Here is a 14,998-nt window from a genome sequence, read left to right as displayed (position 1 = left end):
ATCTCAATTCCACTCTAGCTGAAGTTTTTTGGTACATCCTATTCTTGGGAATTTGCCAGAGTATTTGCACACACAACACCTGCCGTTATACAGTGTTTAGGGGTATTACCTAGGCTAATTATAAACAATCAACCACATGCCTCGAATATATGATCAAGAGGGATTCATTACTCACACCTGGGTAATAGCAGATGTGGGTGGCTTTGAATGTTAGGTGTGGCTGACTTTCGTCAGACATTTTTGAGAATGTTGCCGCATTAGGTCCAGGGTTTTGTGTTGGGAGACGTCTCTGTGGCAGTGAAAAACTCATTTGACAACATGGTTCTGAATGTTCATTGCTGACTGAGTTGTTTGCACTTAAGGAACAGTTACCCCGTCGTTAACACGGGATTCATATGTTGCTCAACTGTCCTCACGTACGAAACACCACTTCCCTGGTGGGGCTTTGTGAAAGTGCAACACAGCCCAGTCACGACTCCTGCATATCGCACATGGTTGGCATTTAACTGGTTTCACAGGTGGGATTGTATTCCCGTAATTATTTGTTCAGTGCCCGTGACTAGCTAGTGTGAAAACCTAGACAAGAAAAGGTGGACCTTTTCCTGGTGAAATGATTTGGGGCTCAACAGGATACGTGGAACACCATGGGTCAAGCTACTGGGGGCATGTTAAAACACTCATGCATGGTTTTGGAGGTAGTTATTCCTGGTCTTTGGGGCTGGGGGAGTGACAGGTTTAGTGTGAGGGGGCAGAACATGACAACCCTTCTGTGCTGTGCTCAGTGAGGTCTGAAGCACCAGTGGGGCCAGTGGTTAAGAGGGGGTGGGGGCCATGAGGGAGGTCAGAGCAAAGGGCAGGCAAGGGGCAGCTCAGTTATTCAGGGTAAAAGGGGATAGGTGGGGAGAAAAAAACACATATCTTTATAAAGTGGTCAGCATGTAGAGTGAAGCATGAGAGGTTGATCCTTTGCATGGAAAGCTTTTTTTTTATTTTTTTTAAATTGTCTGTAACTGTAAAACTGTCTGAAACTATGCTGTTACCATTCTTGGGCCAGGAATCTCTTGAAAAAGAGATTTTTTATCTCAATGAGACCTATCCTGGTTAAATAAAGGTAAAATAAAAAATAAATAAATAAAAAAGTGTGAAATAAACACTTGTAAATAACTGTACAGGCATTTGGCAGAGATTAGCCAGTTAGTTCAAATGAATGACAACATAATGATGCAAGATAATTAAACACTAATTAAGAAAAACTACACAGGAAGTGATTTTCGATCCATGCTGTCATCTACAGTAGTTACTCAACTAGACTTAACATTTTAGAAATAAAAATGCAGTAATAAAAGGCTTTTAATTCATTTTTAATGCAAGACTTCTTTGTATTTTTGTTATTTGTTGGAATTGAATGTGCTGTTGCATAAATGCTTTATGCTAATTAAAAATGGTTGACATTTAACTCATGATTGATCAATAAATTAATAAGTAAAAATGTTTTGGAGTTATGTTAAACACGTAATGAGATTAAAGTAGACAGATTTATTTTATAGACATGTATTATATCAGACAAAGTAAAGCTGTAGATAGAAAAAGGCTTTTTTTTAATAAAAATATTTCAAAAGTGTAATGGTTCCTATTAAGGGTTAATTATGAAGAATGTTAACAAGGTATCTAGTTAATGCTAATGACCTAGACATGCTGTTCACATTTTCAGATGAAAGTTGCAGCAGGTGATGCTTTTAAAAACAAATGAATTTAATGATTCCCTATAATTAAATGATACCTTGCAGCGCTTTCACAGCCCTCAGCAGCTTGTTGTTCAGCGGCTCATTGTTTTTATGAGCTGGACTGAAAAAAACATAAACCCTGCTGTATCGTATAAACAGATCCCACAACGTTACAAAACACTACCTGCCCAGTGTGAAACGAAAGCTGATTTTAACAGGTGGCTCTTAACAGGAAAAAAACGCCATTTCACCACACACCGGCACATTTCTCCACAGATTTGTAGATCAAGTTGGATACAAAAATGTAAAAGAATATTTATTCTGGACTCAAAAACAACAGCTGGTGAGAGCAGGAGACCCTGTGGGATGTTGCTTCATGCTGAATGTGAAATGAGGCAACTGAAAATCACTTGATGCAGTTTCAATTTGTTTAGATGAAGCAAGAAGCAACACTTTATAATCAGATTCCCACATACTGCATATTACATGTGGGTAAACTTTATAATTGGCCTAAGAATATTCAATACTTGTGAATATGTTTTGCCTTACTAACGCAGTCTCATAAATCAGCCTTGCATGAATTCTATTTTCATGTAGGTTATTGTTTCAATGTTGACTCAATTGATGATCATTTTTTTGAATTGCATTGCATAGATTGTCCCTTCTTAGTTAGCTGTACCATAAACCTGGAATATAGATTAAGGGCTGCAAGAATTGATATGGAGGTTTCAGGTTATGACTAAATCCAAATTGAAAGTTGTTTACCAAAAGTACGCAGTACACAAGTTCTGATTGTTAAGAGTTAGGTGGGAATATTATTTTAAATCTCATGGGCTGTTGAAATGCCTGCTGTGTGAATAACGCTTCAGACAGCTGTATATAGCAGCAAAGTGCCGCTTTACAGTATAAAGTGACAAAGCCATTGAAACTTTGAACACAGCCGTGGTTGTTAAACATTTGTTAGAGCACTAAGAAGTCTGAACTTGATTGTGATTCAGGGGTGTGTGTAATTGTTATAATATTGCAGTGCACCTGTTGGTTTCACTGATTAGTCCCCGGCTATGGGTGACGATGTGCTAATCAGTGAAATCGTCGGGTTTGAAGAAAAAACCTGCCCTCTCTTTACCTTCCACTGGATATTAGGGTCCATTGATACAGGTGAATCATCATTTTGAAAAGGACTCTGATTGGCCTGATAATAGAGAATAGGAAACGTAGGTAAAGATAATTTCAATTGTCACAAGGATCTTGGGGCCATTGGTATCTGCTGCATGTCAAATCTATTCTTCACACTTCATAAACAAGGCACATAAATCATCATATCGTAATATATGAGGTAAGCATCAGCATCACAAGGAATGTAAGCATCATTTCAGACATCAGTGTGCGCATCAAACTCTCACTACATTTTGGAATATGATTGGAAGTCATTTAAACTTGCCTTAAGATAAACGTGATGTCGGAAAGCAGCTGACTAGAAGCAGCTGTGTATAACCCCTCCCGCTGACCACACCCCCCAAGAAAGTCCCCAGGGATGCTTTATTTACCTTTACGCGTACTGCTACACACACACACTCACACAAACATACGTAGAACTGCATCACAACTCCCTGGACTAATATTGCACAGAGAGACGGTGTCCACATAGTTCAGCTGCTTGCACCTGCTCAGATGGTATTCGGTCAAAATAAGCCATTTGTAGACAGCCACAGCAAATACTGCTATTGCCATTGGCATGTGAGAGGCTGGAAATTATGAATAAAAACAACAACCTCTGGCTCTCCCACTTTGCTCCCTCCCACTGGACCTTAATGAGAGCCTCTTTTCAGGAGTCAACACGCACTTGAGCCATGAAGAAGAACCTGTCTCTCCTTCAGGTGGGCTCATTTTCCTGCCAATATTTCTCTTGGCTGTTACCAACTCCACCTCGTAATTGGACCACTTATGTCAAGTGACCATCCTAATTGAGAAGAAACGTGTTGACACAAAGACTCTCGAGCTAAGGGAATACTTAGAAGGTAGCTAAGATTAAAGTGTGAGGTTTAAGAATGTGGACGTGATTGTTTAACCTTCCAGCGTGACTGCCTCTTGCTCACTTTCTTCACGCTCACCCTCCCGATCTCTCTTTTCTAATCCCTCGCTCTTCTTCGTTAGTCAAATTAATCTGGCTGTCAGTGCTGGGTCGTTCCCCCTCTGCGGTACCTCCCCCTCAAGACGTCAACTACCTTTCCTCAACAAAACCTGCTCACAGCATTCTCCCCTTTCTGAAAATATTTTTCCACTGCCCCGTCCAAACCATGAGGGCCTTCACACCACCACACCACACAACAACCACACACACACCAAACACTTAACACACAACACACAGCACACACACACACACACACAACACACCACACACCACAACATCACACACACACACCCACAACACACAACACACAAACAACAACACCACCGACAACACTAACACACACACACAACACACAACAACACACCACACACACACACACACACACACACACACACACACACACACACACACAGGCTCAGTGTGATTCTGTTTTCTCCCCACCTGGGAGAAATAGCATTCAATTTTGAAAATAGAGGTGACAGTAAAGTAGATGAAACTCTCAACATACACAAGGGATTAGGCGTTGGGTTTCTGAGATTGTCGGTTGTGACAATCTCTACTTCTACAACTCAGCACTCTTTGCTATTAATAGTCTCTTGATGGACTAGCTGGAAGACGGCGATCTGCAGTGATCACATTTTCTCTACAGGCCTGTGAGAAGTCAGGATGGATCAGATAAGGCTGTGCTATTTCCTTCCTGGTGGTGTAAAATGCAATGGTAGGTATGATAGAGCTGTCTATTTTACTGGACAAACAGAGAAAAATAATAACCTGCTGAGATTGAGTATTCCAAAATGAAATGATATCAGGATGGTTTTGGTTGCTGGATGCACACCAGGTCACTCCTAAAAACAAGAGGGGTAGGAGGTGAAACATGAGAGATTGTGATGATGTTGGTGTATCGGCTGAAAAGAATATCTGATTCCCTGCTGAACTCGATATCTTTTCCACTTCTACAACAAATTCAGCCTGTGTCGCATTGACACCTGTAAAGCCCCACAAAGAAAGGGACGAAAAATATCAAAGTATATGCCACTGTGTAGATTGCTAAAGGTGATTTTCAGTCTCAAATCAGCTTGATGTTGGAAAGAAAGGCCCCCACAGCTGATTCAAGAGGAGGAGGAGGAGGAGGAGAGAGGAGGAGGAGGAGGAGGAGGAGAGAGGAGGGAGAGGAGAGAAAGGAGAGGAAGAAGCCTCTCCAGTGCGTAGGCCTTGATGTTGGAGGACGCATCTGCCACGCGAGGTCACGCCTGGTTGGCAGCAGGGATTTACAGGCCCTTCAAGAAGAACCCATCCCCACCCCCCTACCTTCTCCCCTTCCCAGGCCCCTCTGGGAGCTGGCGGATGGTTCGGGTCCCAGTGTAAATATATTTTTTCTCTATCAAAGACACATTTTCCAACCACTGTCAAAGGGGAGGAGGGTCCTATGGAAGAGGGAGGGCTACGGGAAGAGAGGGAGGGAGTTTGGGGGTAAAACTTTTCCCCCTCTTCTTCCCCAACTTTTTTCTCCCCCCTCTCTCGCCTGCCGGGTTCTAGCAACATCTGGATTTGTTTATCACCTGGCCTGCCGGTTCTAGCAGAAAGGAAAAGGCTGAAAGGGGACTGAAGTGCCAACCGGGGGTCCGCTATAGCAGGATTATACCATCATTTTGGGTTATTACAAATGTGGGTCCTTTGTTTCTATTGGTTATGATAACATATTATCATAACCAAGTAAATATGGAAACAACAACGTCGCAAAGATGAAGTCTAATGAGGCAAAAAAAACAACCTATAGGTTCAGTATTGTAATTAAAATGGTTAAAAGCTCATTTTGAACCATAACGTCAGTCCGTAGACTTTAACGGATGTTTACAACAGATTGTTTGGATGATAATGTCCTTTTTCACTATATTTTTTTTCTCTTTCAAATAACTCTTGAGAACTGTGGAGTTTGTTTAAAATGGATAAGCGATGTTGTTTACAGAAGTATTGTCACCAAAACACGTGTGTGTCCTTGAGGTCTTTCAAACATTCACATTTCCATCTTTGTAAAAACACATTCCAAGCTGTTTTTGTTTATGTTACGGTTTTAAATGCTGTCCGTTTCCTCATCGACGCGCTGCTTTTTGTGTTACAGCCTCCAACCATCGAATTGCAAAAAAACTTGGATCGTGTCCTCATCGGGGTTCATGATACAAACCAAAGGTATAAAAACAATACTAAAGGGTCCGATGTTATTATTACTGTTAGAAATGGGCATAAATACAAACATAGGAACCCATTCTTCAAATCAATTAAATAATTTGAATAAAGCTCAGGCACTTTAACCTAAGAATATTAAAAAAACAAAACTTGTTTAAATTGTTGTGTTAAAATAGATGCAATGACCAAACAAATGACTTGATAGATTTGAAAGTGAGCCCAGCGCGAGGCTTTTCCTGGAGCCTGGCATCAGAGAGTGACAGACGGAGAGAGAATCGAGGCGAAAGACAAGGTCCCTGGGACAATGAGGCCCATTGATACGGTGGAGACAGGACCGGGTGCCTCCAGCGCGCTCAGAACGGCTGACGGTGCACAGAGGCACAATGATTACAGTCTGCATTACAAATGGCTAAAACAGAGCCGTGGTCCTGCAGAGGCCACAGCATCAGGAGAGACCTTGTCCAGATAAGTCTTCAAAGCCCCACTACTCATTTTGTTCTCTTTTGTCCTGGATAATCTTTTAGATATGCCATTCATTCTTTTTTTCCCTCATGCAAAGATTCAGCTTTTTCTCTCCTTATGGGCATTTGCTATAAAGACATAAAAGCTTTAAGACGTCTATGTATAAACATACCAAGTGTTTACTGTATAGGAGCTGTTGCAGTATGCTTTCATTACTGTAGCTCTTTAATGAAAAGCTCAAGTATACTTTTGTTCAACATTCTCAGTGCTTTCAAACTTTGTATTAAAAAAAACTATAGTTATGTCACAATGGGGTAACATTGGGCAGGAGAAGACAAATCTGTCTATTGATTTGACAAAGAAAGTGTGCAAGAAGAGCAGAAATTGGGGGGATTTAAGAGGTTTTTGGTATAGGCCTTAGAGTGAGTTCCATGCATTACGCATGTATTTAAAAATCTGAAATGTCCTTAGAAAAGCCTTAAAGAAACAGCAATGTTGTACAATCAGGATGAGCTATTAGAAAGCTGATTCAGCCAATAAAGATTCAGTGATACTTTGTACAGCAGGCACACTTAATAAAACTTCAAGAGGTAAATTCTTCTCCTGCCTTTTTTTCCCCCTCTCTCTCTTTAACATTTAGACCCAGAGGAATCCCATTGAGTTTTAGAGATAAATTATGTTGCACCACAATCACTTCCAAGTTCAGTGAATCTCCCTCATTCATGTGTCTGGGATCCAACAAAAACACCTCAACAAGTTCATGACGCCATCTATCGGGCTCAAACGTAACTGCACCCAAATCCTCATTAGCATGCTGATTTAGTCACACTATGAGGGGGATGATTCATAAATATGCAGTGTTTGTTATTCTTCTCATTAAATATTTAAGACATCGTCTAGAAAAGTTCAGAGGAATGCATCATGATTCTTTGCTTAGAATACACAACACATTGCATTATATATTTATCACAAAGATGGACACTATTTTTATCTATAAATGCCCTATTTTCTTTGTCTACCTTGATCTCTGAAAGTTCACTATTATATTTGTTCACATGCTGAAGATCTGTTCATCGCTTTCCCTATGAATTTACCAGGTGGTGAATACTCCAGGGAGATGTTCTGTACCTGTCTGTATGTGCAGATGATGATTTCTCGCAGATGGTAGTGCATGGGGGTCATGGTCTCGCTGACGGAGTCCAGGGCCATGTCCACCTCCCTTTTCATCCTGTGGCCATCAGGGAGTAGACGCACCAGCTGCATCACGACCTGCACAGCAGACACACGTTGTTATAGCGTGTTACAAAGATTTCAAGATTGTTTCAAAAGTTGGGGTATGACTGTATTTTTTTTTTAAAACACCAACACTTGTACATCTGCCTCCCACGTAGCCTAACACCTAATGTCAGTGTAATGATTGATCCACCTAAGGAAGAAGCAGGTGCAGCAACACCATTGTTTGCCAGTTGTAAAATCCGAAGAAAGCACATTACAAGATTCAAGTTTCTTTTACATCTGTTGAACTCTCCAATCGAAATGTAATGAAAAAAGCTGAAAAACATAATGGTCCTGGAAATCGTAACATGTCCATGTTTCTACGCTTTTGGCAGGTTTCTAATTGATGTTGCTTTTGTATGTGGGGAGATCAAACTTGAAATGTTTTTTTTAACAGTTAATAAATATGCAATATAAGTATAATTACATTTGACATTACCTGCATAGAATGTTGGTTTCTATTCTTGTACTGTATGTTATATTCATTTGTGAATTATTAAAGAGATGTATTGTCTTTACGTATGAAACTATGCAATAGGCGAAAGGCAGTTGCTTATTGCCTTGGCTTAAAGCAACAGCAGCATCTGGCCTCATCATGCCATTTCCACTTACAATACAATTATATTCATCAAAGCACTGTGAAAACGGCTCAAAACAACCAGGCAAGTGTACATCCTGTGAGCTCTTTTGATAACGGTTCATTGTGCAACACTCTGCTGGGTTTATTACCTAATGACCTAATTGAGATTTTGGTGTGAGTGTGTATCAGCACGTTCATTAACAGTGGTGACCCATCTAACACAGGGAACGTTTCCATCAGCACTGTGTGGCAGTCTACTGAGGCAGGCTAATTTACTGGACATGCTTGTTAGTCCCTCTACAGCCGGTTTTCTTTGGATACTGATGGTAACAAAGATAAGAAGGGGCAGCAGGAGGCACAGAGGGAGGAACACCAAAGAGAGGATCAGAGGACAGAACATGCCTGTAGGGAAAAAACCTTATTAACTTATGCCGTGTGTTACAGGCTTGCAGCATGAGAGTGCAGCCTGACCACTGTCCTTCTGAAAAACACAAGCTTTTTCAGATTGCATAAGGCAAGGCAATTTTATTTATATAGCACTTTTCAGCCCGTGGCGATTCAAAGTGCTTTACAAAATAAAAACAAAAGACATTTAAGAACAAATACAGCATAAATAGATTATTAAATGGCATTTAAAAACAGCTATAAAAAGCAAAGATAATGAAATTAAAAAAATAAATAAACACAGCCGGTACAGAATACATGACTAAAAGGCATACTGTAGTGTGAGTATGGGCAGCTCAATTAAAAGCAGCGGCAAATAGGTGCGTTTTTAGTCTGGATTTGAAAATAGGAAGTGTTTCAGTGGACGTGCACGATTCGGGCAGTTTGTTCCAGATTGTCGGGGCATAATAACTAAAAGCTGCTTTTCCATGTTTAGTTGTTATTCTGGGAACAGAGAGCAGACCCGACCCAGAGGACCTGAGACTCCTAGATGGTTCATAGTGATGGAGGAGGTCGTCTATATACCTTGGTCCTAAGCCATTTAGTGATTTAAAAACTAGCAGTAGTATTTTAAAATCAATTATTTGGTCGACTGAAAGCCAGTGTAATGATCTCAGAACCGGAGTGATGTGATCCACTTTTCTAGTGTCAGTGAGGAATCGAGCAGCGACATTAGTTTTTTAATCCTTGACATATTCTTCAGACGATAATAAGCGGACCTAATGACTGTTGTAATGGTTATGGCATAAAACCTTTACATTTATTTTACCTAGTCTGTATTTCACTAAAAGTCCCAATCCACAACGAAGAGACGCTTTTTCATACCCAGACTGACTTTACACTGGCTATATCTTATGTTATCACCTTATCACGGTTATTAAAGTTTTCCGTTACTCTGAATGATTAACTCCCCTTATATTTATTAATAAAAGCCATAGAATATTTAATATGACATAAGTCAATGAAAAAAAAGTTTGTTTACAATCCGAACTCTTTGGTATATTTCGTGTGCACTTTAAATTGATATGGTTTAAAATGAATAATAAGGCATTTAAGGACATTTACTTATGGAAAAGGATTTTTAGAAAGATTTTTGGACTTCAAATACACATAAAGATAAAAAAAAAACATATTAATGCTATTCCTGACTCAAACTGGACGAGTAAGCGGTTGAGTAGAACTTCCCAATCATTCAATTCAACTGAATGTGGGTATTGAATTTGGGCTATGGCAGTGGGGAACATATGGGTATCAGTGTGCCATTGCCAATCATGTATTGAGCAATCGATGAGGCATTCAAATCAAATGGGTCAATCAAATAGGCCATTCATGTGACATTTCCACAAATCTGCACAACCCTGACCTGATTACCACAACGGCTGATTTGTTTGAATGAAGCCTAAAGTCAAACGGATGGATTAATTGAAAACCCTTTTTTTTCTGGCCACTTGGAGGCAGCAGAAACAAGTTGCAAACACTCAATTATTTTATGTTGAAGCTGAAATGGCAAATGTGTTGATGGCAAACAGTTGTTTATTCACACAACAAGCAGCAAAGAGCAACATTGTCTTTGTTGGAAGCCGTCCACCTGACTACCTGATGAATTTAAGTATTATATAGTTGAACAATCTCTCTTTTATCTCTGTATTTGGTTTCTACCAAGACCTCAGAAAAAATACACCTTAAACTTCAATAGAAATCCTTAACTTTTTCACTAGTTAGTAACCAAATAAAATAAGTATTATTTAAAGCCACGTTATGGACATCGTAACAGTGCTGCAGATACTCCATCAACCAGGCAATGACTGGGATCCACAATGCAACATCACACCAGGAGAGGATTACATCACACCACAGCAGCCCCCCCATCACATGGTGCTTTGGACTTCACAGCCATGGCAACACGCTGTTGGCAAATAATGCACTGGGGATGGCAACATCACAAATCCATTAGAGGTTAAACTGGAGGCAGACAAGGTTTCCACGGCGACCACTCTGTGTATCCCAGAAACTCGGGTGGCCGCTCTGCTGTGATTGGCATGCAGCATTGTGAGCCCGCAGAGGGCTGTGTGTGTCCATTTTTATGGAGCCGAGGACACGGCCAGCAGGGGCCAAACACAGATTCACAGACACAACTCTGAACCAAGAAAAACACCAGGCGGCTCTAATTCACAGACACTATTCAGACCGGAGCAGAAAGGCTTTGGCTTCTCGCTTTGTTTGGCCAAAGCTTTCAATCACAGGTGCAGAGTGGAAAAAACGCTGAACATTTCCCCTTAATATATATTTGTAAGGTGTACTGGGGGAACACTGAGGATTTCAGAAAACTCTCATTCTCAGCCACAGTTAATAAAATATTAAAGTTTTCATTTCTAAGGACTGAGATAAATGTGCAGAGAAGGTTCATGCATTTTAAGCTCACAGCAACAGCATGCACATTTTAGTTGAACAAACAAAGAAATAAGAGTAAACTAAAGAAATTCAAGCCTCATCAACAGAGAAGTTACAAAATAATACAGGACTATCTACTAACACTACTGCTTCTACCATAATATAACGCAGTTTATTAGTTTGATCCTCATTTAAAGCCAAAGATATAAAATTCACTACCGTGTATGAAAAAGAATAACAATAAATCGTGAAATTAAGGACAATGGAATATTTGAATACAAACGACTAAGATGATTTCCAAAAATGGTGTTGATTGACCAATTCATTTATGTGTTATCGTCAATAGGAATTAACTTGTTGACTGAAACAGTCTTTGAGGTCAGCAGTATGTATTGTTAATACGTGTTTCCAGCTTGAGAAGGCGTTGTTTTTTTGTGAACATACCTCAAATTCTCCTTTTGTGTACTTGGCGTCAGGAACACTCACAAACTCATCTTCACCAAAATCTGGGAAACCCTGCAGGTCACGAAAACAGTTTTTCATGTTACTTTTGACCATGAAAACATATTTTTTTCCTTCAAGATGTTTTAAGGAAAACTGTATTAACATACTGAGGAAAACTCAATGAAGCGTCTTACATTAAAGTGCCACAGAGTGAGAACAGAGATGACCATGGCGGTCGTGGTCCTGCCTTTGCCGTTGGAGCAGTTAAAAACGAAGGCTGAGTGTGAGTCTTCAGCCAAGGAACTCTTCATGGCCTCCAACAGCTTATCAAAGTCCTGAGGATGAGACCACACAGAGTTCATGTATTAAAAAACACATTCAAACTCTAGCAAAGCATTTCATTGGCTAACCTTTATCTAGGTTTCATAGGGAAATCAATACAAAGTTACAACATATTAAAAAGTACATTCATGACTGAAAGTCTTAAATGTATATATTTGTGTGACCATAGAATACATTGATATGACTGAGACTGATTGATTTTACTCAAACCCATCCATTCTAATAGAAATCTAAACTGAATACATAAAAATAAAGAAAATAAAACATAATATGCTGTTGTGAACAATAACTTGACCTGTACATCATCATGTTTTAAAAAGGCCCACATTAAGATTATTCACCACTAGAGGGAGCACAAAGCCTATTCATTGTCACGTCTATTTAGCGTTAAAGGGAACCTATGAGCTACTTCTGCTCCTCATGCCTGCATGTTTGTGAGCACACGTGTTGTTATTATCATGCACCTCCTTCACATGATTACCTCCTCCTTTGGGGGGCTGCAGTCCGGCAGGGGGATGCGTTTGCTGACGAGGCCCTGGTAGGAGCTCTTGTGCTGGTTGAAGATCTCCTGGACCGTCAGGCAACTTTTAAACATCTTCATCTGTTTCTCCCGCTCCAGCGTCACCTCGAGCCACTTCTGAGCTTGTAGGATCTCCTCCTTCAGAGACTTCTCCAGTTTCTACACGCAGGGGGGGGCGGGGCGGACATTTGAGTATTTTCACTTCTGCTAGGCCAATTTCCGATTGAATCTGCCCTTAAAAGCTCCCAAAAAGCATCACTGTACCTCTATCAGCTGTGGGTCAGACGATGGGACAGCAATGTGCTGGTCCAGGCACGAGGGCTCCCTCGGTGTGAAGATCTGACCGTTTGCTTCCAGCACCAGCTCCTCCTGCAGGTTGACCCACAACACGTGGCCGTGCTTCCTTTTCTCATCAGTCAGATGGGCCAACACTACTCCGGTAGCCTACACACACACACACACACACACAGCAAGTTTATGATTAGAGCTGAATGTCCGGCTCCAGTATCCTGAGGTGAACGTGCGAGCTAAAATCATGATGAGTCTCTCCTACTAGGTCTATTTATAATCTAATGGATATTCCTGAATGCAAGATGGCATTTTTTACAAACTTGTGTGTTCAAAGCTTCAGTTTTCTGGGATAAATGGGAATTGTAAAGACTGATTTTTTCACATTGTATCAAAGAATATCTCTTGCTAGTGCTCCTCCATCAGTCTTCACTTGTTTTGATCCTAATAAGCCAAAAACAATCCACTTAGAAAGACAAGCATTTCAAGTAATCCTCTCAGAAGGATGTTAAGGATGTGTTTGATTCGATATAGTCTCAAATAAATAAGAGTTTTTCCATGAATGTGATGATAAGATTGCTGCACCTCCGATGTTGGCTGAGCCATTCCATAAACAGGCATCTTGGGCACTCGTCTGAAGTTGACCGCCTTCATCTCCTTCACTGTGCTGAGCACGTCGGGAGCCAAACACTCATCAGCAACCTGTGCACAAACAAGCAGTTATACATCACATTTAATATATAGTGCATTTGAAGATACAGATGATTACATAACTGCGTAGGAAGACTGCGAGATATCTGAGAAGTAAAGATTGAGATGTGACAAGCTCTATCAGTATTTAAGTAGCAGTAGCATTTGTATGCAGAAACACTGAAGACAAATGCACAATATTGGTTTTGGATTCAGAGAAGAGACACAGATATAATCAATAGTAAATCTTCTGTGTGTGCGCCTGATTTCCTCACCAGGACGCGAGCTCCTCTGGTGACCAGCTCGGCCGAAGCGGACAGCTGTGATAGGTCCATGCAGGCCAGTAACCTGTAGAGCCACGCATGGCGGCACATCCAATGGCTGAAGTTGGACATGAAGGCGAGAGGAAACTGCAAAATCCAACATATAGTTACAACTCAGATTATTTTAATGGCTTGTACATTTTGTCACTCATATCAATAAGGATATTTAGAAAAAAATAGTACCTGTTCATGAAGGTATGCATTAAATACAATCAAGTAGAAGTAGCGCTCCAAGCTCTGCATGGTTCTGAAGAGAAAGTAGTCTTTGGTACTGCTTCCCTGAAAACAAACACACTTGTTATTATCCGTTCAAAGTTGCTACTGTTATTTCTATGAAGGCTCTTTTTTATTTGTTGCAACCCTATGATTTCCAGATGAGCGAAAATGGTGTTCTTTAAAGTCCTTCAACAGCTCAAGGGCCCACCTTGATAAGGCCTTCTTTCCGTCATCATCAACGTGATGATCATAATCCGACTTTGATTTCTACTTTATTCAGCAGCATATAAATGGAGCAACAGGAGCAGTTGGAAATCAATGAACATCTATTGCACAATTCCTGGTTGATGTAGGCAATGCTAAATCACAAGAAAAGGGGTCATTACTAACCTGAATTTGATAATCTTCTCCGATTCCTTCCAGCTTACTCTTGTTCTCATATATTGCCTCTTTTATGTTGTGCATTTCTGAACACAGGTTGATAGCCTGGTCAACCTGTAAGATGAAAACAAGACATTAACAACTTACAATTCATTAAAAGAGAAATAGAATGAAAATAACCAACTTTCTACCTTTAAAATATCTTTAATTAACAGATCCTCTCCGGAAATGTTTTAAGATATATAAATAAACATGCATTTGATAAGGTTTTACAACTTTCCAACTATTACTCCTCCACCTTTGGAATATCCTTAATCTATGTATTTACAAATGACTTTCAATCGCTTAACTGCCGAACATAAGATGTCTCGTATGTCACTGAAAAGAGGAGTGTGAGACTTGTTGTTAAGGACCAGAAGATGCTTTGTCCTCATTTCTTTGTTAAACCGCATGTTGTGGTGGTGTTGATTTTCTGCTTTACCTCTTCCATGACCTGCTGTCCATTGGGCAGCTTGTTGATCAGAGACTCAATGACCTTGAACAGTGGTTTGGGCTCTGAAGCTGCTGTATTCTCAACTCTGCAAAATGACACAAACAAGGTGA

The 14,998-nt window shown here is 40.3% G+C and overlaps 1 protein-coding gene across 6 annotated transcripts in view; it reads right to left on the bottom strand.

The window, feature by feature from the left end:
* pald1a (phosphatase domain containing paladin 1a) overlaps positions 1-14,998 on the bottom strand; it is a 57,309-nt gene that overhangs the window by 28,159 nt on the left and 14,152 nt on the right. For all 6 annotated transcript variants that reach the window (XM_010780884.1, XM_010780885.1, XM_010780883.1 and 3 more), the window contains 10 exons: positions 14,877-14,973; positions 14,405-14,509; positions 13,982-14,077; positions 13,751-13,885; positions 13,371-13,487; positions 12,762-12,941; positions 12,459-12,656; positions 11,830-11,970; positions 11,636-11,707; positions 7,630-7,770 (listed from right to left, as the gene is read on the bottom strand). In XM_010780884.1, the coding sequence (XP_010779186.1) occupies positions 7,630-7,770; positions 11,636-11,707; positions 11,830-11,970; positions 12,459-12,656; positions 12,762-12,941; positions 13,371-13,487; positions 13,751-13,885; positions 13,982-14,077; positions 14,405-14,509; positions 14,877-14,973 (1,282 nt within the window). The remainder of the gene's footprint in view (positions 1-7,629; positions 7,771-11,635; positions 11,708-11,829; positions 11,971-12,458; positions 12,657-12,761; positions 12,942-13,370; positions 13,488-13,750; positions 13,886-13,981; positions 14,078-14,404; positions 14,510-14,876; positions 14,974-14,998) is intronic.

Source organism: Notothenia coriiceps, unplaced genomic scaffold, assembly GCF_000735185.1.
Source record: "Notothenia coriiceps isolate Sejong01 unplaced genomic scaffold, NC01 NC01_scaffold00022213, whole genome shotgun sequence".
NCBI classification, from domain to species: Eukaryota; Metazoa; Chordata; class Actinopteri; order Perciformes; family Nototheniidae; genus Notothenia; species Notothenia coriiceps.
Note: the sequence above shows the minus strand (reverse complement) of the source record. Positions and strands in the feature narration are given on the sequence as shown.